Source organism: Marmota monax, unplaced genomic scaffold (assembly GCF_021218885.2).
Source record: "Marmota monax isolate L192 unplaced genomic scaffold, Marmota_monax_Labrador192_F-V1.1 WCK01_AAM20220418_F8-fsc00026, whole genome shotgun sequence".
Taxonomy (NCBI): Eukaryota; Metazoa; Chordata; class Mammalia; order Rodentia; family Sciuridae; genus Marmota; species Marmota monax.
In genome coordinates, this window is record NW_026693108.1 from 12,130,899 (window position 1) to 12,157,944 (window position 27,046).

Consider the following 27,046-nt stretch of genomic DNA (forward strand, 5'->3'; position numbering starts at 1 on the left):
CCAGAAGTATTCCTGCTGTCCATTTCCTGGAGAAGGCCCCTCCTCTTCGCTGGCAGCTGGTGGAAAGCCTGCTAAGGCAGCCCTTGGTGCATAGCTGCAGCTGTTGAGTTCCATCTGCATGTTATAGACAGCCCCAGGGAAAGGAAGGGGCAGTTGTAATCTGAGTTATGAGTTATGGATTATTCCCAGCCAGAGGGGCAAGATGATTGACTACTTGAAGAACAGCTACCCTTGAAGTCATCTGTTTCTTTCATTGGCTTTGGTTTCAGCTTCTTAACTTTTCTCAATATCTGAGCAGGGGTCATCTTACCAAATCAAATTTTCATTTGCTTGATATTTTTCCACCATTAATTTGACTCAGTAACTATTTCTCAGTTTATTTATAGTTTATTTGAAGGTTGAATGCATTTTTTTAAAACAGTGGGTGGAGGGAATAAACAGGATGAGAATGAAGTGCGGGAGGGGTAAATGTGAGGAAAGGGAGAAGAAAAGCACCCAGTGGTCCCAGCCTCCCATGCGAGTGCTGGTCTGACACATGAAAGCTTCCAGAGTAACAGAAACAGGGCAGGAAGAATGCTGGAGTCTAGCCACATCCAGGTTAACTGCTGTCGCTCTTTCTCTGCTTTCTCAACCCCAGGCATGTTTAGGCAGGGATGCACTGCCTTCAGGGTCATCACCCCCAACATCGATGAGGAGGCCTCCATGATGGAAGACGTCGGAATGCAGGATGTCCATTTCAATGAGGTGAGTGCTTCGGCTCCAATGGGGGTGCCAGTACAATCATGCACCACCCAACAATGACCTCAGTCAGCAGACAGACTCCATGTGCAGCGATGGTCCTGTAAGCTTATTATCCCTAGTGACATCATAGCCGTCTTAGCACTGTCTGCGATGTTCACGATGGTGAGAGCCCTAGCCATGCACTTCTCAGGACACTCCCCATTAGTTGAGTGATGGGTATACTTGAGTATCTGGAGCCTGCTGATCCCCTGCCAGTGCATCACCTCCAGCTCTCCTCCTACAGCTGCTGCCTGCACACCAAGCCCTAACTGAGGTGATTCTCCCAGGCAGCTGAACAGCGACCACTGCTCTGTTGTCCCTTCCGTGAAATGCCTCCTCCTCTCTGGAGGCTTGAGGTCTGGTTCATAGTGAAGTGGGGCTGAGCGCTGGAGCACTGCTCCCAGAGGCCCAGTGTGTTGGCCACAAAGTTTCTCAGTCTTTCTGACACTTCCTGTGTCACATGAAGTTTATTACTGTTTCAATTATTGTCTATACCTGTAGACATTTTCTTCAGGCCCAGACACTCAAAACCATGAGACACCAAGTAGGGCCCAGTTCCTGTCTCTACTTGGGTGCTATAGCCCAGGTTCCGAGGACTGATAGGAAACAGGACCACCCTCTCCCAACCCCATGCAGACCAGAAGGTTTGACATTATAAAAGTAGCAATTCTGAAGCTTCTTGCCAAAACAGAATAGCATATCCATGTAACCACTTATCTATAACCAGAGAGCTCTGAAATAAAGCTAGGAATTTTCCTAAGAGCTGATTTTCTGCTTGCAGTCACTGAATTCTCCTTTCCAGGCATATCTGCCTCTCCCCATCCAGGGAAGAATGAAACATTCAGGGGAAAGCTTTTAATCCTGCCCATCTTTCCAGGCAAAATAAAGTTTTCCAGTTCTTCACGTGGCAAGAAAGAACCAATGGAGAAAGGAGTATTTACCTTGCCTGTGTTTTTCATGTTCTTTCTTGACATGGGGTCCACAGTGTGGCAGTGCACAGTTAATACTACAGCTTTTAACCATTTTCATGCCAGTAAGGAGGGCCCCTGAGCAAACCTCTCCCATGACATGAGCTAGTCCAAAAGTCACTTGGTTATCAAAGATAGTCCTGGAACCCTTTCAGTCTTTGAGGCCCTTACTTTTCCAACTCAGTGTGAGGCTGGATTTTCTTTGTTTACATCAACCCAAGATATACATTAGACAATTGAATGTAGAAGGCTTAAGACTCCAGGTTTCTCCTACAAAGTCAAATATCAAAGAGATTTGTAAAAAATGTAAAACAAGGATACTACTTTTCTTTTTTAAAATACCATTTTATGTTAACAGTGCTATTTTTGTTAATATATTCTAGTTTATAGTTTTCATCTGTACACTTTACACCTTTTCAGTTTTGGTTCTACTGTTGTAAAATTTGAAAGAAAAAATCAACATAAACAAAAAATTCTTTGAAGTTCTCAGTAAATTTGAGATATATAAAGAGCTCTTAAGCTTAAAAAGTATAAGAACCACTGTTGTAAATTGTCTAGTCTTAATCCTCAAAATTAAAAACTAGATATGGATAAAGAGTATAATATATTGAGTGTACTTCATGAAGTGGTACTAGGGATTGAAATAAATACATAAATAATAGGTGGTACTAGGGATTGAACCCAGGGATACTCTGCCACTAAGCTACATCCCAACCCTTTTTTTTTTTTTTTTTAATTTGAGACAGGATCTCACTAAGTTGCCCAGTGGCCTTGAGTTTATGCTCCTCCTCCCTCAACCTCCCAAGTAGCTGGGATTATAGGCATGTGCCACCATGCCTGGCTACTTCATGAAGTTTAAAGAAACTACAGTAGATAGATACAATATACAAAGTTCTCTGATTATCCTGGGGAAGGTGATTAAGTTGGTTATTGCATGGCATTAACCATTCCACTGTCTCCATCCTGAAATGCCCAGATATATGGTGATTTTTTTCACTTATTTTACTCTCAAGTGTGAAACCTTTCACCAAAGGAACAGGCTCTTATGTTCTTGGCTTGAGCACCTCACTTCAAGGCAAATTTTGACTGAATTTTTCTTTGAAATTGGCATGATTGTATTGTCTCCTTGGAGAAATCACCCTTGCACCCAGTGCCAAGTCAGACCTCTCAAGTTCAGCATTTTATTTTGAATTAGATAAGGAGAGCAATTATGCCAAGAACAATCACAAATTTGAAGGTAAACAGTTTCTGTAAACTATCCTTGAGAGACAATAAAGTGAGCCCTGTATGTGCTCACCTGACAAATGGGTTGAAGTAATCATGAGAGTCTAATGAATGAGCCTATGAAATCAAGCGCAGACACTGTTGGGAAGATTTATGAATGGCACCCTCTCTGAGTAAGAGCTAAACATGTGACAGGGACCACTTTATCAGCTGAATATGAATTTGCCACCCTGTCCTTGAAGCATAAAAATGGTAAACCTTTAACAAGGTCCATAGTACATGACAATCTGTATAGTTAGGATATGACATAGCAGGGTTATAAAGTCATCAAAATTGAAACTGACAGGAAGGGGAAAGAAGAATGTGTTCTAAAAGATGAAAAAACAGATTACCAGGTACATGTTCATTATTGGCTTCTTGGATGTCTCAGAAAAAGAGCAAGGACAAAGTCCTCTGCCAGGAGAACAAAGTTTTGAGAAAAGCTAATAAAAAGAGTGTCTAACATAATGTAAAAAAAAAAAAAAAAATCATTGCCTTTTTAATCTGCATTAGTGAGTATAATTAAATGTCTCTGATGCTCTCCTAAAGAAATGTTGTTGTTGTTTTTTGTTTTAAGAGAGAGAGAATTTTTTAATATTTATTTTTTAGTTTTCGGTGGACACAACATCTTTATATTTTATTTTTATGTGGTGCTGAGGATCGAACCCAGCGCCCAGCGCATGACAGGCAAGCGTGCTACCGCTTGAGCCACATCCTCAGCTCCCTAAAGTAATGTTTTTAGGGGAGATACCTAAAACTGCACAGTCGTCTTAGTAGCAGGCCTCAGATGAATTTTTATTAGTACCAAGTCTACCTTCCCTGACTCTGATCCCAAGAGTGGACTCCCTCCCAGATGCTTTTGGTTAGATAAAGAGAAACATCCAGTTCTTCCCCCACCCTTATTTATTTATTTATTTATTTTTCATTCTACAATAGAGTGCATTTTGACACATTGTACACAAATGGAACACAACTTCTCATTCCTCTGGTTGTACATGGTGCAGAGTCACTGAGATAGTGTAATCATACATGTATATAGGATAATAATGTCCATCTCATTCTACTGTCCTTCTCATCCCCACAGCCCCCCCACAACTCTCCTCTGCACAACTAATGTTCCTTCATTCTTCCCTACCCCGCTGGCCCCACCTCCTTATGGATCAGCATCCGCTTGTCAGAGAGAACATTCAACTTTTGGTTTTTGGAATTGGCTTATTTCACTTAGCATGATATTCTCTAGTTCAATCCATTTACCTGAAAATGCCATAATTTCATTCTTCTTTAAGGCTGAGTGATATTCCATTGTGTATATATACCACATTTTCTTATCTATTCATCTGTTGAAGAGCACCTAGATTGGTTCCATAGTTTGGCTATTATGAATTGAGCTGCTGTGAACATTAATGTCTGCATCACTATACTAGGCTGGTTTTAAGTCCTTTGGGTATAAACTGAGGAGTGGGATAACTGGGTCAAATGGTGGATCCATTCCAAGTTTTCTGAGGTAAAACATCATCCAGTTCTTTCTTTCTTTTTTTTTTTTTAATTTTAATGTGGTGCTGAGGATCAAACCCAGTGCCTCACACATGCTATGCGAGCACCCTACTGCTGATCCATAGCCACAGCCCCTCCAGTTCTTAATTACAGTTTTGTTTCACAGTCTGGACCTGTATAGATCAGAGGATTCTGAGTTCCCTGTGGTGCCAGAGTTCTACTTGGTCCATGCAGTTTTGAGATTCCTCTCTTCTTGACTGATACAGCAGCAGGATCCTAGTTGGAAAAAAGTGATGCAAGTGGTCCTCAACTGTGTCTTGAGAAAGGATGTAATAGAAGTTACACTGTTCATGATGTATTTAGAGTTATACTATGAGAATAGCCATTAAGAATAGTGTAAGCCATTAAGCCATCGCCTAAGCCAGCTCACAGGTTTATAAATACTTGTAAATGGTAGATTCTGAGATAGCATCTAGCTTTATAGGTAAGGTTCAAATTGAATTAATCAATCCTAGGATGGAGCAAATAGCATTTAAGTTTTTTAAAAAATTTAAATACCCTGCACAGATACAGGTTCATAGGGGTATTTTTGTGCATGCGCGCGCACGCACACACACACACACACACACACACATCACTAGAAATGCTACTTCCACAGATAGATGCTTGTTTCTTCAGCTCCTTCACTATGTCACACTTAATAAAAGGAACTAACTACATTTTTAAAAGTTTCTTCAATGGCTTATGAACTTCGTGCACTTAAATCTTTTTAAGTCTAGTCTAAAGTAAAATGCATACTTTCTGTATGCATAGAGTTTATTGAGCTCACCCTTCAACCAATTCTTTATATATGTCAACAACAACAAAAAAATCTGGGTGTTTAAATGTTAAACATGGCAATTTAACCATAAAGCATTTTGTATGACTGCTGCTCAAGGTTATCGCTTTCTAACCATTTTCTGGATCAGTTCTGGCTTTCAAGTGCTGTGATTGCTAAGAAACAAAGCAAACTAAAATAAGTAGAACTTGTGCTGAGAATATAATTCATACATACTCCAATGTATGGTTACTTTGTCTTGGTTTTTATTATAATTTTGTATTGACATATGGTCTCTCAGATTCTGTGATTACTGTCTATTATTTCTATTCAGATAATTGTTACTTCATGCACCAGCTGTAAATTTCTAGATATAGAGTTGACAGTAGCTTGAATAATTTACCTTACCAAATTAAGCTTTGATATTCAGTAATCTACACTCTGATTTTATGAGAGGACTAACCTTTTTTAGTAAAAACCATTTTTTAGTTTTTTATTAGAAAAATCTGTACTCACTTCATTTTTATAGTACATATTACCATTTCTTTGCCTAATCAGTGTTATTTGAATTGATAAATTATAAACCTTGAGTGCTTCCTGAATCAGAATTCTTGATACCATCAAGAATTGTGATATTTATTTCATAATATTTACTAAGCTCCATTTGCTTTATTGAATTTTCCCAACCATTTTGGCGAGTCTCTCTGGTTGAAGTCCATCTTTCTATATCAAATATAATATTACAGGTTTTTCTATAATGAGCTTATTTATCCTTGTCATATATACATCAGATATCAATGCTCATAAACTGCTTGACTGCAGGTTTATTGTTATTAAACCTTCCACCTGTTTCTAGCTTAACTAAATAAGAGTAAAACTAAGTATTCAAATCTCATTTACAAATTAGGATCATTTGACTCAGGAGACTACCAATACTCTCTTCTTGATATATATTTATGAAGTGACAGAATATAGGGCTATTTAAAATGTATCTGACAGGTTGCTGTACACATATAACTTACGTGGATAGACAGACTCTTGTTTGAGAATCAAGTAACGTCTTCTTATATAACCCTTCATTGTTATAATAGTTAGTAATTGTATCTTTGCATTGAAAACTTTGTTTCGGTTTATTGTGTCTACTCCTTCCCCCCTTCCCAGCCTCTTCTCTTGCCATACTCTGATTCAGATTTTATTCTCCAACCCACAAACTACTTGTCACTCCCTTGCCTTTGCCTGGGCAGTTCCCTGGACCTGGATGGAGTGTGTCCCCTCTTTTTCTTCTGTCCCCACTCCCACTTTCTTCCTCTGCTCACTAAACTCTCCTGACTGTCTTTTAAGACTCAGTCATCATTTCTCTAGCTTTCCATGCTTCCCCTTTCCCTCATTTCTGGACAAATACTGATGCCCTGCAGTTTCTTTATCAGTGCTCTTACTACCATCCTTGTAATCTCTTAATGGCTCCATTTTCCACACTGGACTCTGGATGCTGGGAGAGCAGGAAGTGCTGAGCTCTGTGAGAGAAGGATATTTGGCCTCCTTAGTACCCAGAGACCCACTGACTATTATTAAATCCATCTGTCCCTGCTGCAGTCATTTCAGAGTCTATGCCCTGTGACTTGTAGCTCAGGTTCACATTTGAAATCACTGTTTTCCTCTCTTTGATGTCTTACATGCATGTCACATCCTTCCTGTTGCTCATGCATCTCTAGTACATCAGTTCTGGCTGCTCTGAAAGGATGGCTGTGAGTGTTTTCAAAGGCTTCTTTTCTAAACAAATTTCTATTTTGTTTAGAATAGACCTTCCAAAATATGCTGTAACAATTGATAAAATCTATCAAGCAATTTTTATAAATTACACAGACTTAATTTTACTTATGGATTTAGTTTTAAAGGTTAACCCAGTAGTCAAGCATGGTGCCTTGCACATTGTAGATGCTTGGTAAAATGTTTGAACAAACTTTCAAATAAATGAATGAATGAATCAGTGTTGTAATACTAATGGTACATAGTTATAACTTTTATAACTGAGAAGAATTTTCAATTTTTTATGAAATTGCATTTAAATCACTCCACTTTCTGCTATGGCATAGAATTAAGAATCTTCAGGGCTTTTTGATCCCATCGAGAGTAAATAGGATGTGATCGTTGAACATTTGTTTATATTTACAGCGTGACCTTGCCATGCCAGGATCAGTTGTAGTTTTTCACACATACACACACAAATTGTATTCCTCTTTGAAAAAGCCCAATAGAACAGAAGGGACCAGATGATTAGTGTACAAGTTAAACCTAAGAATAATTTTTTTTCTTATAAAAAAAATTTTTTTAGCCTCAAGACAATGAATTTTATTGCCTTTAGTCTACCAGGTTTGACAATATAAATATACTCATTGAGGAAAACACAATATTTGAATAAGAATTAAGTTCATGAAAGTTTACAAAACATAGCCAGAACCCTAACTTATAATCTTATCTTAAATATCTCTACTTTTATAGCGTGGTCGGACATCTTAAAATATATTCACACTATTTTAATTTTAAGATATAAACAGTAGCAATTTACTAAGTTCTCCATTATAAAATTAATACAGCAATTCTCAAAATACTTAAAAATTGTTTTATGAAAGTCAGACCCACATCACAACTTTTTTCATTTAGATATATCTTCAAAAGGCACATTTTGATTACTCGTATTTGCCTAAAGATAGTACTTTTGATTTTTCCATTCATTTTTCCATTTGTCTCAAAACTGAGGAAACGGAAGCTTGTAGCAGCAGATAGAAGGCCACAGGTTTCCAGTTGGGTCCTCGAAGGCAGCAGTATGCTCATTCATCACACCATGAACATCAAGAGAACAATTCAAGAAAGAGAGACTGCAGATGTGTCCTACATCTTAAAATAACCATCTGGATATGCTTTTTATACAAAATAAATCATTTTTTTTAAATCATGAAACAATAAACCTAAAAAACAAAAGACCAAGACCACCAATTTCCCAGTTTAGTCCACTAGCTTTGAGACTTAAGAAGAAATTAAATTTTTCTTCTCTGGAATCACATTTTTATATTAGGCTCATTTCAATTTAAATCACTTGGTGACTTAATAGTGTTACAAAGTCCAAGAATGTAAGACATACTGATATTCAAGATAAAATATAAAAATAAACTTAAAAATCAAATATAAATGATTTGTGGTTCTCTCTCATGTTTCCCTCTAATTTGGGCTAATAATCTAAAACTGACTCTAATTGTAATAGCATCTATAATTTCAAGCACCATTATTATTTTTAAGAACTCCAAAATGCAAGATATTTGTTGACTTTGAATACAATAACATTTTCTATATTTTTTTAAACATTGAGAAAAATGTTCATGTTAACTCTTCTTACATTGCATTACAAAAGGCCTTTGAAGGTTTGTTAGTTTGAAACCACTCTTGTGAATTTTAACAGAGTAATCAGTAAAAAAATAGATAAGAATAAAACAACACTGCCTTAATTTTAAAAGCTGCTATTTTAGAACTTGTATAAATGCCACTAAAATGGTCATTATTGGGAACCTACAAATTAAATATTTTGTTGAAGTGACAGATGACAATTTTCTTTTTTGTACCTTAGAATTTTGTGGGGGGGTGGGTACCAGGAATTGAACCTAGGGGCACTTAAACACTAAGTCACATTTCCAACCCTTTTTTATTTTTTATTTTGAGGCAGGGTCTTGCTAAGTTGTTTATGACCTCATTAAACTGGCTTTGAACTTGTGATCCTCCTGCCTCAGCCTCCCTAGCCACTGGGATTACAGGCTTGTGCTCCTGTGCCTGGCACCTTAGAATATTTTCAATGAATTATTCTGTTTTAGTAAGGAAAAAACATCTAAAGACACCCTCCCCTTTAAAAAACAAATGGATATACTCAAATTAGACTTGAGGGGAATAATATAAATTTAAGATAGATCTCTAGTATTTTGAAATTTCTAGTAATTTGAAATTTAAAAATTCTCTTTTGTTCTTACATGGGATCAAGTGATTAATCAATCAGTACTTCAAAGTACCGGTCTTGTTCATTTTAGTACTTCAATAAGTATTGAAGTCACTGAAAAGAATAGTTTTAAAGTAAGAAAAAATTCTATAACCTTGATTGTTTTGTTATCAGAATACCTTGATTGTGCAATTCTCATCCCTGGGGGAAATTGAGTCTTCTGAGTTCTTCCACCTCTGTTGCAATTCTGTACCACCACTGGGAATGAAAGTGCTCAATTAATACCCACCAGCAGTATGTTTGAACAAATATATGCAAGAAATAAAGTACTCTGTAATAAAGGACATCTTAGTCAATTCATTTCCCTATAGTCAAGGACAGTTATTTCTATCTAGCAATATGGCTAATATTACTAAGAAAAATAGAAACAATTCAGAAATATGTAACTACCCAAATGTATGTGGCCCTGTGGGATATTATATAACCCAGTAGAAATAAGATAATTTTTAAAATTAAAACAAACTAGAAAGCAATGATTAAAATAAGAGAGGTTTCTTTATTTGACCTATGAATTACCTTAGCAAATTTACTATTTATCAGAGCATTTCAATGGTTAAATTTTTATTGGTCTTTATAAATACTAATAAAGGTTATACCTATATATATTTCATACATTTAACAAATGTGGAGAAGTAAGAATACTGTCATTGAAATTATACAAGTGTACTCGTATGTTTTTCTTTTTTAATTAATTTTTTTACTTATATATGACAGCAGAGTGCATTACAATTTTCTTCATAGGTTTTTCTTTTATCTAACTTTTATAAGCAGGAGCATGAAAAGAATACAGAATTTGAGCTGGGGTTGTGGCTCAGTGGCAGAGCACTTGCCTAGCATATCTGAGGCACTGGGTTCAATTCTCAGCACCACATATACATAAATAAAATGAAGGTCCATTGACAAGAACAACAACAAAAAAAGAATACAGAATTTGTCATACTTAGTGTGCATAGGTTGTCTATTGGAAAAGATTTGAGACAAAAGTAAGAAAGGCATGCCTCTCCATAATACAAAAGCAAAGGACAAAAAGATAACATTAGAAACTTCTCTGATTTCTTCTTTTTCTATAGCTGTGGTAGTGGTCACTATATCTGACTTTAATGAGATCTATAATAAAAACCTGAAGCAAATGGCATATCTTTTATAAGCACTGGTGTCAAGTCAGTCACACAGATGACAATTTTATTATTTGTATATTACAAATAGGACAGGAGTTAGATGATCTTGCTTAGATAGTATTTTCCAGTAAGTTGATTCACAACTGCTTTAAAAATGCTTATTTTATTTGGTTCTATAAACCGTTAGCGAAACATTAGACCACTTGTGGAAAACATAGAGCTTACTTTTCATTTACAGTATTACAGAGGATATAAGCATACTTTTTAAAAAATTATATATATATATATAATTTTTTAAAGTATGCATATATATATATATATATATATATATATATATATATATCCATCCCTTAACAAAATATTAGCAAATTTAATCTATCAAAATATAAAAAAGAGAAATGCATTATGACTAAGTGGGGTTTATTCCACGAAGAATGGTAGGTTTGAAATTGGAAAAATCAATCAAGGTTACTCATCATATCCATGGTATAAATTCATAAAAACTATTTGACATCTCAATAGATGCAGAAAAAGCATTTGACAAAATTTAATATTTATTCAAGATTTTTTAAAAAAAACTAGAACTAGAAAGGAACTTCTCTAATTATCTAGGGAAAAAATATATTTGATTATGAGAGATAGAAATTCCCCCTAAATTTCAAAACAAAACAAGAATATCTGTTTTCACCACTGGTATTCAACATCATGCTGAATATTCACATGAGAAAAAGAATTTATGAAAGAGGCTACTTATACTGATAAATCAGATTAGCAGAATCATAGGAGGTAAGATTAGTATACATTAATCAATTAACCTTCACATTTAGAGATTTTTATGCCATGGTTTTACTATATTATTAAATTATTTTATATAATCTCTAGAAGACTCAATATTGTTAAAAGGTCAGTCTTCCTAAATTTATTTATAGATTCAAAGCAGTGCCAAATTCCCATTAGGAGTCTGGGTGGAAATTGACAATTGACTCTCAAATCCATATAAAAACAAAAGGAATTAGATTATCTAAAACAATTTTGAAAAGATGGGAAGATTTATGCTAACCAGCTTCAAGATTACTATAGAGCAGTTGTTCTCAACTGGGGACAGTTTTGCACACACAGTCTCTTCTACCCTCCGCGTATATTTGACAGTGTCTGGAAACATTTTTTTATTGTCATGACTTTGGGGAAAGGGGAGATGCTACTGCTGCTGGCATCTAGTAGGCAGAAGCCAAGGATGCTGATAACTATCTTACAATGCACAAGAGAGCCCCTGCGACAGACACTTGACCAAGATGTCATCAGTGTCACTGGAGAAACTTTCTTTTAAAGCCATAGCAGTAATCAAAACAGCATTATATTGACAAAGGGGTATCAGTGGAACAAAACGTGAACCCTAGAAATGGACCCACATGCATGATCAGTGGATTTTTGACAAAAATTCAAAGGTAATTCAATGGAGAAAGGATAAAAGGATAGACTTTCATCAAATGGGGTTGGAACATTGGGCATACATATATGGGAAAAAAGAAAAAGAACCTTCACACTTCATTCAAAGATAACTCAAAGTAGATCAGAGTCTTAAAATATAAATCTATAAAACTTTTGGAAGAAAGCAGGAGAAGATATCTGTGAGCTTGGATTAAGTACTTCTTAGATAGAACATCAAAAATACAATCCAGAAAATTGAACCTTGTTAAATTGGACTTAAAATAAAAAACATCCAATCTTCAAAAGACACCATTAGTTGGAAAATTCAGGGTGGTATGAAAAGGTGTGTGGTAGTCATTTTATTGGTTTTAGTTTTTTCCTCTGGTTGTTTTGAATCATCTTTTTCTTTCTCTCTTATTTATCATAGAGATGAATTAATTAATAATTCATAAATAACTGAATCAATCATGTTTTTTTCCTTAGGTCTCATTTTCTTATCTACTCTTCTAGTAAGATTTATTTTCTGTGCTCTTGTGATTGTGTTTGCTTCCTCTTTTGTGCTTAGAATTTCTTTAAATGTCTTGAAATGCTGGTTTAGAGGTTAGCAATTCCTTTAGTTTATGCTTTTCTTGGGAGGTTTTAATTTCACCTTCAGTTCTGAAAGATAACTTTGCTGGCTATAATAATCTAAGTAGGCAGTTGTTTTCTTTCTTGGCTGAAAATACATCATTCCTCACCCTCTTGGCCTTTAGAGTTTCTATTAAGAAACCCATTATTCTGATGGGTTTGACTTTATAAATGTTTTGGCACTTCTGTCTTGCAGCTTTCAATATTCTTTCTTTGTTCTGTACTTTGGACGGTTTAACTATAATATGACATAAAAAGGTTCTTTTCTGGTCATGTCTGTTTGAGATTCTAAATGCCTCTCATACCTGGATGTCCATACTTTTCCAAACATTTGGGAAATTTTCTGTTGTTATTTCACTGACTAGGTTTTCTGTGCCTCAGAGACAAATGCGGTAAAGAACTTTTATCCAGAATACATAAAGAATTTTCAAATTGCATTATTAAAAATCCATCACAAAAAATGAGCAAAAGATACATTACCAAAGCTGTTCAGATGATATATATGCATGTGAAAATTTATTCAACATTATTAATGAAACAACACTTAGATGTGTTCAAAGAAAAAAACTTGAGTATTGGATCCCTTTGGGAAATTCTATGGAGATTGAGTTGAGTGAGGCCAAACCTTTAACAAAGTTATCATTGATACAAGTCAACTTTGCCAGGGCAGAAGGGGCCTCTTCACTCTGTTACTAAGGCAGAGAGACCTTCTGTGGCCATGAGGTGTATGACAGCCCCAGTTAGGCTCTATGCTGCTTCTTTCTATCCTGTCTGGTGGGAGTATATCTGTCCAAGCATTCCAAGCTCGGGTCCTAAAACTCACACTGATTGGCCTGGTCACAGGTCTCCCATGATGAAGCAGTGACTGTGGCCAGGAAACGGGTTCCACTTATTAGTATAAATTTGAGCCCATACTCTGATTCTTGAGCCATGGGTAGTATTACCTTCCTCAAAAGTCCAAGGATGCTAACAAAGACAGTGACTAGAAAGAAATTTCAAAGAGAAATGGTACAGGCATGGTACCCCCACACTCCATCACCACACTCCTTCAAGATGTTTAGTTGGGGTTGAAGTCATGCTAGTAACTCCACGTTTCAACCTTGTCATTGGTCTTTAAAAAAGGAAAAAGAAATTTCTAAATTATATGTGTAAAAAGAGAACTAAGAACAAAATTTGAGAGCCCATTTAAAACTATGTCAGTTTTTCCATGCAAGTTACTAATAAAGCAGTCAAGTAATGTGAAACCCTTTTTTATTTATGCATGTGAACATGGTTGGAAAAATAGCTTCCCAAGACAAACATGGAGTTAGTATCTAAAAATTTTGAATTTCCCTCTAGCAGTCTTAGACTGTGCATTTCAGAAGGAATACATTCTCATACTCTCCATAACGCTCTTCTCTGGCCTGTGACCTTCTCTTTTATCAGGATGTGCTGATGGAGCTTCTAGAGCAGTGTGCAGATGGACTCTGGAAGGCAGAACGCTACGAGCTGATCGCAGACATCTATAAACTCATCATCCCAATTTATGAAAAGCGGAGGGATTTTGAGGTATCTGGCTGTTTTTGTTTTTTCCTAGTTGAGAAAAGAGTGATGTGACACATTCTCAGACCTACTTCTATACAAAGAGAGCAGACTTCGGTTCACTGATGAGTAGGTGATCTTTGACCCTCCACATTATGCCATAGGTTGTCATCAGTTACCACCTCCCAAGAATCAAGAGTCTGTGCAGATCCCTGTGTCCCATACTACAGGATTTCCACCCAAGCACTCCACTTTTGGAGGTTGCCACAAACAGAATTTTCCAATCACCAAGTCCCCTTTTCCTCAGAACTCTTCCTGGGCCCATCTGCTTGGGAAAATAGTGACCCTTCCATCCTTCCATAAGCAGGAGGTCTACTACTTAGCAAATCAAATGAAATAGGAAAAGTAGAAACTAAAACTGGTGTGAGAAGACCTTCTCTTACTATTAGGTCAGTGGGTCCTCATGAGCAGTTTGGCCCTTTTTAGACTTACAAATACTGCGAGTTTTATGGTCAAAATATATTCTTATTTTTTGGCAGGAATTCTTTATAGGAATTTATATCTACACTACCATATTAATTGTTATTTTTAAATTGTTTCTACTATTTGCAAGAAATGGGTTCTGTTCTGCTTTCCAGAGGCTAGCTCATCTGTATGACACACTTCACCGGGCCTACAGCAAAGTGACTGAGGTCATGCATTCGGGCCGTAGGCTCCTGGGGACCTACTTCCGGGTGGCCTTCTTTGGACAGGTGAGCCTCCCCTTATACTATAGACTGTCCTGAGTCCTTTTCTTATTATTGTTTTTGTTTTTTTTTTTTTAAAAACTCTTATGAAGTTATATCTTATAGATTTTCTGTGTTCTATAAATGCTAATTTGAAAAATTTATCATTTAGTATGGTGATCTTCCTCTATAGTAAACTTTCTGCTTTTTTTTTTTTCTTCCTATCCTTTCTTTATTACTTTCTTAAGGCAGCGGTAAGTTCTTCCTCCATAAGGCATTCTTAGCAGCATCTTTGGTTCTTCGTGTGATTTGCAAGTTTCCTTTTCAAGGCTGTATGTATATCTGTCTAGTCATTACAAACTCAAAAAAATTAACATTTTCATTCACAGAAATAAATCATCTGTTTCTTTATACATTTGTATTGCATGTTTTAAACCAAAATTAAGACTTTCTGGTTTTCTTTGTACCTTTGCATCTTTATTGTTTGTAATATAATATCTCCATGAGTATATTTATCATTGTAATATTTCAGAAACCCTGAATGAGAGGGTTTATTTAAATTAAACTTAAATTTTAACCTTCAAATCTCTAACATTATTAAGTGGTATAAATTGTCATCTGTTTATGTAGGGTATGTGATTTTCTGTGAGCATTATATAACCTTCACTTTATTCTGTTATTGTCTTTTATAACTTTATAGCAATACCAGTTTACAGACAGTGAAACAGATGTGGAGGTAATTACAGTAAATGCTTAAAAAGCAAGTAATATAGTGAAATTACTGCATCTAAACTCCCAGTTTGATGTGGATGTTTTATGTTCCATGTTAGCCTGCTTTTTTTTTCTCTCCATATTTTGTGGATTTTGTGCCATTTTCTCTCTTTTATTTTAGATGAGAAAAAAATTTTTAAATTTATTGCAAATATTAACCCCAATCTGGACTCTTTAATTTTCAACCTTTTTCACTTCCCATGCAATTCTAAACTTTGTAGTCAAACATAATTGGTGCTAAAACAAATTATGTCAGGTGATAATGAAAATATTTGATATTATGCTACAGGTCTTTAGTATTTTTCTCATCAATAAAGCAAAATCAGATTTACTCAAACTTTACAGAATTTTTGCTAGACCTACTCCAGACCTACATACTTCATGCTGTAAAAATCCTTTGTGAATTGGAGAGGTCAGAAGAAGGGATGTATTGCATTTCTGAGGCCTGCCTCTTGGAGGCTGCTGGTCACTTTTTCGTGAGTTCTGCTTCCTGGGAATGTGAAACAGGCTCTGAGTCCCATCATTAGACTTCACTGAGAGAACAGTCTTGAATCCCAGATCTTTCATTTCACTCCACACTTAATGACAGCGTTCTTGAATCAAGTTTGCAATTTTGTGTTTTTCCTTTATCTTTGCACTTAAATTCCACATTATTATAATTTTTCTCCCTGTTTGGACAACCTGTATATGATTTTATTTTAGAATCATCCTCTCATCCCTTGTAACAAAAGAACCCTTCCTTGGCAGTAAACCTTGGGCTTATATTTGGGACAACACTAATTATGCTTCCTGTCACAGGGATTCTTTGAAGATGAAGATGGAAAGGAGTATATTTACAAAGAACCCAAACTCACGCCTCTGTCAGAAATTTCTCAGAGACTCCTAAAACTTTACTCAGATAAATTTGGTTCTGAAAATGTCAAAATGATACAGGACTCTGGCAAGGTATGACTATGCTTGGATAAGTTTCATAACAATGTGGTATTGTTTTGATTGATTACATGTATTTGGTTATGTATTATATATTCATAAATGTGTACAGAAAAGAACACTTGGGAAAATTAAGGACACTTTGCCTTGAGTGCAGGAATATTTTTTTTTCTAATTACCTTTTTGCGCTTTCCATTATAAGCTTCTTTTACAAAATAATGAACATGTGAAGGAACATGCTATTTTTACTTCAGTATTCTGGAATTCCAAAAGTGTAGGGCCAAGGCTCTGTTCCTCACTGCCCTTTTCTGCTGCACTTGGCACAGTGCATGTGACTTCATTGCCACTGATGCTTGGATGTATAGATGGATGGACAGACAAATGGGTGAACAGATGGACAAGTCATAGAATGAACTCTCCAGCTACCATGGCTGAGTTAATTAAATCTTTCTGTTTAGTGTAGGTGCTCTCTAGTGTTCCACTTTCACAATGACTCTTCTTGAACCTACATATTTGTCCTGTGCAGTTATATGTCCTACCCTGTTCAGAACTGCTCCAGGACATTGGGTGTCCCTCTGCTTCCTGAACCTCAAGCAGAGATAGCACTCCTTCCTGTTCTTTGCATTAAAAATGCTCCATTCATTAGCTCTCCATCAGCGATAAGCCCTGTTTCTTCCTGCGGACACCATTTTGTTTTTTGTTTTTTTTTTTATATCTGTCTGCATTCGAGCTAATTTTCTTTCTTTTTTTTTTTCTGTAGAATTAATTTTATTTAAAAATGAATTCTCCAACATTAAATATCATTTCAGATTATCAATAGAAAACTGGAATTACAACAGGTTGATGGTCTTAGATACACATCAGTGACACACAACCTGCTTGGTTATGCATAATAGTTACAAAGTAGGCACACATAAATATACGTGGGGATCTGTGCATTTATGTATACATATATATCTATACACACATATACCTATATTTTATAGGTAAATATGTGTGTGCACTTATATTCTTTTTCTATTATCTCTTTTTTTTTTTTTTTTTTTTTTTTTATTGTTACGGACACCATTTTGGAGTGGTCTGTAATCCCCTTTCTTTCCTGAGCCCTCCTTTGGAGTGCCTATAGTCTGGAATCTGTATTGGGGGTCCTTCATTTTCTTCAAAGAAGAGTCTTCCAGTCTCCTACCTGTGTGACTAGGGAACTAGCAGGGAACAAAGAAGGCAGGGGGTGAACGTCTGACTGCTAGATTCTGGATGCAGCAGAGGAGAAAGAGGGAAGGCCCCATGTTTGTCCAGTAGCCTCTCGTTTACTCACCCTTGTTCCACACTGTACCTATCCCTGCTTTCTGCTGAGATTAGTAGCTCTACTTCAAGTATTTCTAGACCAATTTCTTTAGAGAATGACCTCTACAGTCTCTGGGGTAGGGGACTAGGGAAGGAAACTCAGAATTCCCAAACCCGGATGCAGACTTGTGGCCACTTGTCCTGTTTTCTTCCTCACACCTTATGTGGGCACCCTAATCCTAGTGGCTGGTCCTCCATGGGTTCTAAGCAATGCACATTAGCCCACAGATTAGCACTCCGCACTTTGTTGAGTCAGGTGGCACACCTCCATATACCTGTCTTCCCAAAATTCATTAAAGTATCCACTACTATCTTCTGTTCTCTTTCCTGGCTCCTTGTGGGTTAATTCTTGATGTCATTAACAAAGTTGCACAAAGGAAAAAGAAACAACAAATGTTATAACTGGAAACCTCAATATAACCTTACTAAAACTCACTCCAAAGACCAAATGATCCAGGTCCAGTTTGCCTTTTTCTCTTAATATTAAAACTTTTGCCTGGGTCAAGTGGTGACATTAACAACACAACCTTTTCTCCTGGTTCTCAGTTTTTCTTTTGCCCCATTTAATGTTTGGCCCTTGATGCAGCAGCTGAGTTACAGGGTCCCCTCCTCCACTAGGCACCAATCCTCCATTCTTACTACAAGTACCTTGGAACAGGAAGAATAGGGAAATACCACCCAAAACCAGACATCAGAGCTCCATCCCCCCACCCTTAAATTGTTTCTGCTAAAGAAAGTCAAATTTAATAGGTTCAAATACGATGATAATGACTGGTCAGATGGCTTTTCTAAAATACAGACAGTTTCACACATTCTCTCACCTTCTAAGGTTGGGGCACTTTGACATATGTTTTGTATTTTCTTTACAAACATCTGTTAGGAGACAGTGAAACCTCTCGTTCCCACTCATTTGCCTGTCCTTAAACCAATGTCATCTTCTCAACACTCTTCATAGTAATTTCTTCCTCTCCATTTTTATTGTTCTAGAAGGTTGGATACAACTGAAATGTGAAAAATGGTTTTTTCCCCCTAGTGAATTAACTTTTCTTTCTGGATGAAAGATGCCTGTGTTTGAGAACACTCCACTTCTCATACTGTGCTGAGTTAAGCAGAAACTAACTCGCCATTAAATTATTCTTAATCTGTGACTATATTAAATTTAATAGTCTGCAGCTGTTTGTATCTCATCTGATCTGTCTACAGATTAATGATAATGTCAGGGGCTTTTTGTTGTTGTTCCTTAAATAAACATTTATCTCTTTAAGCCAACTATATGAAAAAGCATCTTAGGAAACAATCAGAGAAACCTATACTGAGTTTGAACAAGAAAATTATCAGGGTTTCTTCCCAAAACTTCAATGTCATGAAAAAGAAATAGTCGGGAATTCTAGATAAATCAAGAACAAAGAGGGCTGGGGCTGTAGCTCAGTGATAGAGCACTTGCCTACCTTGCACAGTGCCCCGGCTCAGTCCCCACTGCTGCAAAAAAAATAGAGACAACTGAATGTAAAGTGTGATCATTGGTATAAATGATGTCTAGGCACTTTAAGGAAATTTTAATATGGACTGAGTATTTGGATATTAGGGAATTATTATTAATGTTGTTAGGTATGATAATATATAATAGTTATGGCGGAGAATGTCATTTTTGAGGAAAAACTGGCTGAAATGTGTTATTGCTTACTTTAAGATGATTCCGATGAAAGGAGTCTGCATGTGTGTGTGTGTGTGTGTGTGTGTGTTTGAAACAGTAAAGCAAAATGTTAGCAATTGATCTAAGTAGTGGGTATGTGGATGTTCCTTGCACTATATTTTCCAACTTTTCTGAATTTTTATTCAAAATATTTACTAATAAAAAGTTGGAAAATGCAGCTCAGGCAAAGCTTGAGAGCTTCCTCCAGATTGCACCAGTCTTCAATGTTGCTCATTCATAGGTCAACCCTAAGGACCTGGATTCCAAGTACGCCTATATCCAGGTGACTCATGTGATCCCGTTCTTTGATGAGAAAGAATTGCAAGAAAGGAAAACAGAGTTTGAAAGATCGCACAACATTCGTCGCTTCATGTTTGAGATGCCCTTTACCCAGGCTGGGAAAAGGCAGGGTGGTGTCGAAGAGCAGTGCAAACGGCGCACCATCTTAACAGGTATGGTTTTGCATGTTGTCAAAGTGCAGCACTCTCTATTAAGGATGCAGAGGCCTTGAGAATTGGACGCATCCTTAGTCACCTTAGTAGTGTCCTCCATGCCCATTTCAGCTCAACATTGAACACTCATATTTTTCCATTTGTCTGTTTCTATTTCTTCTTCCGTCAACCAGAAGTTCATATCCATGTAAGATCACTTACCCTTTTTAGCATCTGAGGAAAACAGTGGTCCTGTTTCTTCCCAGAGGCTTTCACACACAATTTCAAGTGATACAGGAATGCCCCCCGAAGCCCATCTGGAGTCCTCCTGGCCATGGCCACCTGGTCAAGAAACCACATTGAGACCTTGTCCACATCACCAACCTCTGCTGCATGGACCTGCTCATTAATTTTAGGCTGACAGAATAAATGGTGGGTGATGCTGGGTTTCTCCTACCCCTGCCGACAGTGGCTGCTGAACTTCAGTTTAAAGTCCCCAGTCCCATGAAGCCTGCTGATTTCAGAAGCCACCTCTTCAGCTCAGAGAGTTTTACATGACTCTTTGGCACTGTTCAGCCATTGATAGCCCATTCTTGCAAATATGGTTTGTATCATTTCTCAGTTCCTAACAAGTATAGAGTCACCCTCAGGGTGATTTTTACATTCTTTGGGTGATTTAGGGGACACTTGACCCACTTATTCTTAGGTTAGAATCAGTGATATAATTAGGGTAACCAAAAACCAAATGTTTTTCTTGACAGAAAAAAAATCAGTAAGGAGCCAATTTAGAAAGCCAGGTGTCTCCATAGCCACCATTTGTGCACAATTTCCAATGAGCTGCCTTAGTTAAGTAGAACTAGGAAGACCCACTGTCTCCCTCAAGGTTGATGTTGGTGGACATTCCATCTGGAGAATAATGGAATTTACAATTATACATTGTTATAAAAGAACGGAGCACTATAAAGATGCCTCATTTCAAGTAGTTCTCAGCTCTTGCTTTACATTGTGAATTATATCTTAGTTGAGATGTTACCAAAATAAGAATAAGGGTCATCATCAAAAACTCAAGACACTGTATTACAGGAAGAGAATCCACACACTTCCCTTTCCCCAGTCCTCTGTGATTGTTTAACGGTTGGCTTCATTCAAATAATAGAAGATAATATACACCAAGCTGCCCACATGGATACTAATAGCAATCTATAGATCCTCCTGCACTCCTGAGGAACTCATAAGAAAATAGTGGATGTGGAGAAAGGAAGGGCCATTTACAGACTGTCAGGATAATAGTGGAAGGATGGAGTGGGGTATGTACGAGGTGGAGGTATCAGGGAGGGGGGTGGTAGGAGACAATAGAGGGGGTGGGGATGCCAATCATCCCCAGAACCCATCCTTCCATGCTACACAGGTCCTTGGCTGTTCATTCCAAAGGGGCTGGTAAGAACCTTAGCTGGTGGCTCACCAGGGTGTCTCCATGGCCCAAGGGGATTGGAGATAATGGAGGGGGAAAGAATTGCTAGAAAGGAAAACCATCCCAGATGTTTGGAAACCATCCCAGATGTTAGTCCCTCCCATATGTAAATGCATTAATTTCCTAATGTACATGTTCCTGGCAAATTCTAATTAAATAACTTTATATCTAGATGGAATATTTATGAGAACTAGCAACACATACAGTGTTTATCTATACAGTGACGATGATGTCACTTTGGTTCCTTAAATCAGGTTATCAAAGGTTATTCCAGAACCAGCAACCTCTGGGAACTTGGTAGAAATACAAATGTCCAGACCTCAAACTTGCTGAATCAAAAAACTCTAGGGGCAGGGCCCAGCTGTTTATATCCAAGCCCTCCAGGGTATTCTGAGTCATCTTCAAGTTGAGAATTGCTTCTTTACAGAAAACCTAGTTCACTGCTGAGTCCAAGTCAGGGTTGTTTTTTTTTTTTTTTTTTTTTTTTTTTTTTATCATGATTATTATTGACATAGCATACTGATTCATAAGATAGGGTGTTTTCCCGGAGCAAATGCCCTAAGGGTTACAGTTTAAATTTGTTACAGAACTATTTTAGATTAGATAAAAGATGCAAGCAAAGCTCTGTATGTGCCAGAACAGAGGGGACAAAGAGTAACTGCACTGCCCAGATGGGCAGAATAGACACAAGCTGGTTGGTCGGGGCTTAACCACTTCCCACACCTGTGGGACTGAGAAGACAGGGCAGCAGGAAGCCTGACCTGGGACTCCTGCAGACCCTGGTCACAGCCTCCCTGTGTGAACTTGAGCAGGTAGTCAGACCTCTCTGTACTTAGTTTCCTCATCTGTAAAGTGAGAGTCCTAACTTTTTTTTTTTCAGTTGTAGTTGGTTACATAATACCTTTGTTTTACTTATTTATTTTATGTGGTGCTGAGGATCAAACCCAGTGCCTCATACGTGCTAGGCAAGTGCTCTACCACTGAGCCACAACCCCAGCCCGAAGAGTTCTAACATTTTTCTCACATTAAATAAATATATAATTGTAACCAGGATGGGGAAAAACTTACTTTGTTTTGCTAAATTTCATCCACCACTGAGTTTCTTGCTCTTTTGGGGCTGATAATGAACAGAGGAGATTATAGTATAATAAAAGGCACATGCGCGCTCACATATATACACACACAAATCGGTTTTTGCCCTGAAATATTTCAAAATGTGGAAAGGGTGGTTCTGAGGTGTAGTGTAGATGTAGAGAAAGGGACATACAAATGCAACAGAAAGCACATGTGCTCTGTGCTGGCCTTAGTCAAGGATGTGGACAGTGGGCCTTCTGAAGACTTTAGCTTGAGAGTTTCCCCTTCAGCTCCCAGATCCCCTAAATTTCTCTTCCATTGTTTTGCTTCAAACCTGACATTTGACCTTGACAGTTGTAGAGGAGCCCTGGCCTCCCCTGCCCTCCATACCAGCCAAGGCTCATCCTCCTGGATAGCACCCGATTGTCATCATGGAAAAGCCTCATGGTCACTCCCAGCCTTCCTAGTTGGAAGTCTCACAGGAGAGTGGGGAGCTGCAGCTCCAAACCTGGGTTCTGTGTTCCAACAAAAGAAAGTTTAAAGTGAGACATGAAAAACAAAGCAAGAGAACTTTGTTATAAGTGAAAGTAAAGTAAGGCTCAAGCCGAAAGCACTCTCAAGAGAGTGTGGATCATTTCTGAGTAGAGAACAACAAAGGAAATATTGTTTTTTTCCAATGTATTGATCTTTCCTAGTTGCCGATCAGTTATTCAACTGCTCCCTCACATCAGCGTTGAAGTTTCTGACCTTGGTTGGTCCTCTCTTGAACTGTCGTGGCCATCCTATTTAGGGGGCTTCATCTACATCTAATCCTATGTTGATGTGGATATTGGAGTCAATAGCTGGACAGAATTTACCCTGATGCACCTGCTCTACTAAAGAAATTTCTCTTCTGAAATATACTGAGAAACCTATGACCATAAATTCTAACTTTACAGTGACCCAGTCAACCCTGTCAGGAGTTAGTCCCATTAATCATTCTTTTTTGATATATTTCTTAATTGGCTCCCTTTTCCACCTATTTATTCTCAAGGTTTATATACTAGTTATTTTTCTATTAGTTATTCAATTATTCTTTTGCCTTAAAAGCAGTTTAAAGAAAACCTTAAAAGTAATTTAAAGAAAACCTGTTACCTTGCTGTTATTGGTTTGCATTCCACCGCTCCCCAACAAAAGTATCTGAGTCTGCCTCAAAGCATTATCCTGCCTTTCTTCTTTCCTGGGTCTTATGCCAAGGGGTTTCTGCCCAGTCACTTTCCAAAGTCTTCTACACCATGCCCATACTGCACTCATGTCAGAAATATCCACTCACCTTCCAACTTCTGTTCACTGTGAGCCATCCATACAGTCACCACACATATCCCTGTGTCTTCCTCCTCTTCCTGCAGGGCTGCAGATCACTATAGTGATTGTTTATCAGTAATGTAGTGGTTGGCTCAGTTGGTCACCTGACTGTCCACCTTCTAGGGCCAGTGTTCCCTCCCATATAGTCTTTAGGGCAGTAATGCTTTCATTCATTTAACAAGGTACCTTTGGCCCTGGCATTGTTGCATCTCGAACTCATAAAACAAATTTCTGTGGCCTTGTGCAGCTTCCATCCCAGCAAGAAGAGACAGGCAGTAGAGAGTCAACAAGATGAGCAGATGTATCAGTGTTGTAACATAACACATGTTCTGGAGAAAAGCAAAGGAGACTGGGAATGTGAGATTGAGGGGGAGGATTGCAGTTAAATGGAGGGGCCAGGGTAGGCCTCATTGAAAAAGTGATAGGTGAGAAGTGGGCCATGCAAACATATGGAGAGAGAAGAAGCCATTCGGACAGAGGTCACCACCTGGGGTGCCTGTGCCCAGGGTTTTCAGGGAACAGAGGGACTGGTGTAACTGGAGTCCATGGAGCCAGAGGGAGAGGAGTGGGCGTGAGCCAGCAAGGCAGGCTATCCTGGATCACATGGACCCAATAGCTGGGGCATAGACCTCAAGTTTTCTCTGAGTAGTGTTGCAGTACCTCTCCTTCTCTTCAAGTCTCTAGTTCCAAACCTAAGCAGCAGTGGCTCAGGATATTCACTAAGCAAAATCAGTGTGATCCATGCACATCTCTTGTTTTGTTTTGTTTTGTTTTGTTTTTCTCTGAAATAGTGGTGCTACCACACCATGGCTCTCACTGATTATATTTGTTGTGACATGACTATTGGCCTTGTGAAACATGTCATAGGTGCTTTTTCTGTAAAAATGAGAACATATTAGCTTTCCTCTATCTAGCACATCAGTCTTTCCAAATACAAATATACCTCTGGTCAGACCACCACTTCCCCAGCTGGTAAACAGCAATGCCCAGTTCTTTTTACACTGTAAAGGGAACTTCATTCAAAGAAAATTTATCAATCACAGTACTGCAATCTAAAAACTGTATATCTGCAAGGATACAAACCCAAGACAGGAACCCTTGGCTTTCAAGTGGTAAGACATTTTGAGAATAGAACAGGCATATAAATGTGATCAGTGAGGTTGTCTTGGGCTGCACGTTTTTGCTAGCTTTGTTCAGACATTGGTGGGCCCCTTGGAACAACCTCTGACTTATAGGAGCTGATTCTCCCAAAATGGAAACACATTTTGTGGTATGTCCTTCCTGAATAAACTCTCCTCAGCCCTTTACTAAACAGTAAAGAAATCAAAACAACCACTCTCAGCTTTTGCTTATTAAAAAATAAAATAAGCTTTTAAGTGCATATCATGTCTGTTAGTAAATATATATTAAAAAATGAGAATATTAATTATTCATACAATTATTATAGAAAGCAACAGACCAAATCAGAATCTGCCGTTTCTCTTTTCATTTTTAGGTTATCTCTTTGATGTTAATATGTTCAGATATCTTATGACAAGTGAAAATAATATTAATCAGATGTTTTTATTTCTAAAAAGTATAAGAAACAGTAAATATTTATATTTTTGCTGCTGTATGTTTCACAACAGTTTTCAAATTTCTGGTTCATGATTGCTTTGCTTGGAAATATATTCTTATTTATTAGTTTTTATTGATTTCTCAGATTTGTGCAAATTTAGTATGTGATTCAAAGTTGTTGTTTGGAGAAAAAGGAACTTTCTCAGGGGTATCTTATGGAACTATTTCAGACTTAATCTTTTACATAACATCTCAAAACCATTTGGTCTTTTTTATGTTTTCAAAGCCATCTATACCTACCAACTCATTCAGGTCTTACCACTTGGCTGAGAATGTAGCTCAGTGGTAGAACACTCACATATTATGTAAGTGTTTGATCCCCAGCAAAATAAATAAATAACAAATCTCACCACCTCCAAGGAAGGTAAGACAGGTATGGATAAGAAAATTGAACAGGGAATGATAAGATGATTTTTTTCAGAGATGTGCTTCTCACATAAAGGGATAACAAGGATTCAGCTCTCTTGGTTCCATGTGATACGACCCATTAACCAACAAGATTATAAAGAAAAAAAAAATTCTGGTTCCATGCTAAAGTATTAGCATGTAGCTTTGGCAAGCTTTGGATTCCTTGTCTATAAAATAGGAATAATAATTACTTCTACCTCAACAACAGTAAAGGTGGTGCCAACTGTGAAATAATCCTGGGCCTCATTCCTCTGCAGCAATACACTGCTTCCCTTACGTAAAGAAGCGGATCCCTGTCATGTACCAACATCACACTGACCTAAATCCCATTGAAGTGGCCATTGATGAGATGAGTAAGAAGGTGGCTGAGCTCCGGCAGCTGTGCTCCTCAGCTGAAGTGGACATGATCAAACTGCAGCTCAAACTCCAGGGCAGCGTAAGCGTCCAGGTGAGCCAGGCAGAGCCAGTTGAGGGCAGAGAGGCAAAAGCCCTTGCACCTTGTGAATGTCAAGTCCTTCATACCAGAAGGGTCTGGCTTAGTCCCTTGCCCAGTGTCCATGTAGCTTCTCCTAATATCAAAGGGAAAGGTAGTGGCCCCTCCCAACCCCACCTACAACATGTCATCCTTACTCCACTGTCTACTAGGACAAGAGATCACTCTATAGCACCTGATTTTCCAGTAATTTGTGGGGTTTTGGTTGCTTATTAGAAGCACCAAGACTCTTCTATATATAAGAAGGGCAGATAATAGTAGGTTTTCTTGTAAAGCTGTTGGTTTTTGGTTTCTATGAAAATTGTGTCTGAAAAACTACCTGAAGTTTCACTTTCTCAATAATATTGTGATTAACAGAAATTCTTTTTTTAATATAGTCCAATCAGTCAAATTCTCCTTTACTGGTAGCATTTTTTGTGTGTGTGTGTCCTTTTACAGAAACTCATGCCCTTTCCAAGACTTCAAAGAAGTTCTCTTGTGTTTTCCTCTTTTGTTCAGCACGTACGTTCAGATTTGCAATGTATCTGGAATTGATTTTTGTATATGTAAGGCAAGGATCCAGGTACATTTTTTTTTCCATATGATCATCCAAGTGATGTGCACCATTTATTGAAAAGATCATCTTTGATCTAGGAACTGATTAAAAGATATGTTCAATTTGTGAAAATTCAATCAGTGAATAGTCCGTCC

At 37.6% G+C, this 27,046-nt stretch overlaps 1 protein-coding gene across 21 annotated transcripts in view; it reads left to right on the plus strand.

Moving 5' to 3' along the window:
* The window catches only part of Dock9 (dedicator of cytokinesis 9), a 280,827-nt gene that overhangs the window by 248,150 nt on the left and 5,631 nt on the right, over positions 1-27,046 (plus strand). For 14 of the 21 annotated variants that reach the window (XM_046454796.2, XM_058582766.1, XM_058582771.1 and 11 more), the window contains 7 exons: positions 638-744; positions 13,960-14,082; positions 14,694-14,807; positions 15,481-15,516; positions 16,350-16,496; positions 19,760-19,970; positions 26,121-26,311. In XM_046454796.2, the coding sequence (XP_046310752.1) occupies positions 638-744; positions 13,960-14,082; positions 14,694-14,807; positions 15,481-15,516; positions 16,350-16,496; positions 19,760-19,970; positions 26,121-26,311 (929 nt within the window). The remainder of the gene's footprint in view (positions 1-637; positions 745-13,959; positions 14,083-14,693; positions 14,808-15,480; positions 15,517-16,349; positions 16,497-19,759; positions 19,971-26,120; positions 26,312-27,046) is intronic. The other 7 variants (XM_046454805.2, XM_046454811.2, XM_058582762.1 and 4 more) reach the window with 1 other exon arrangement.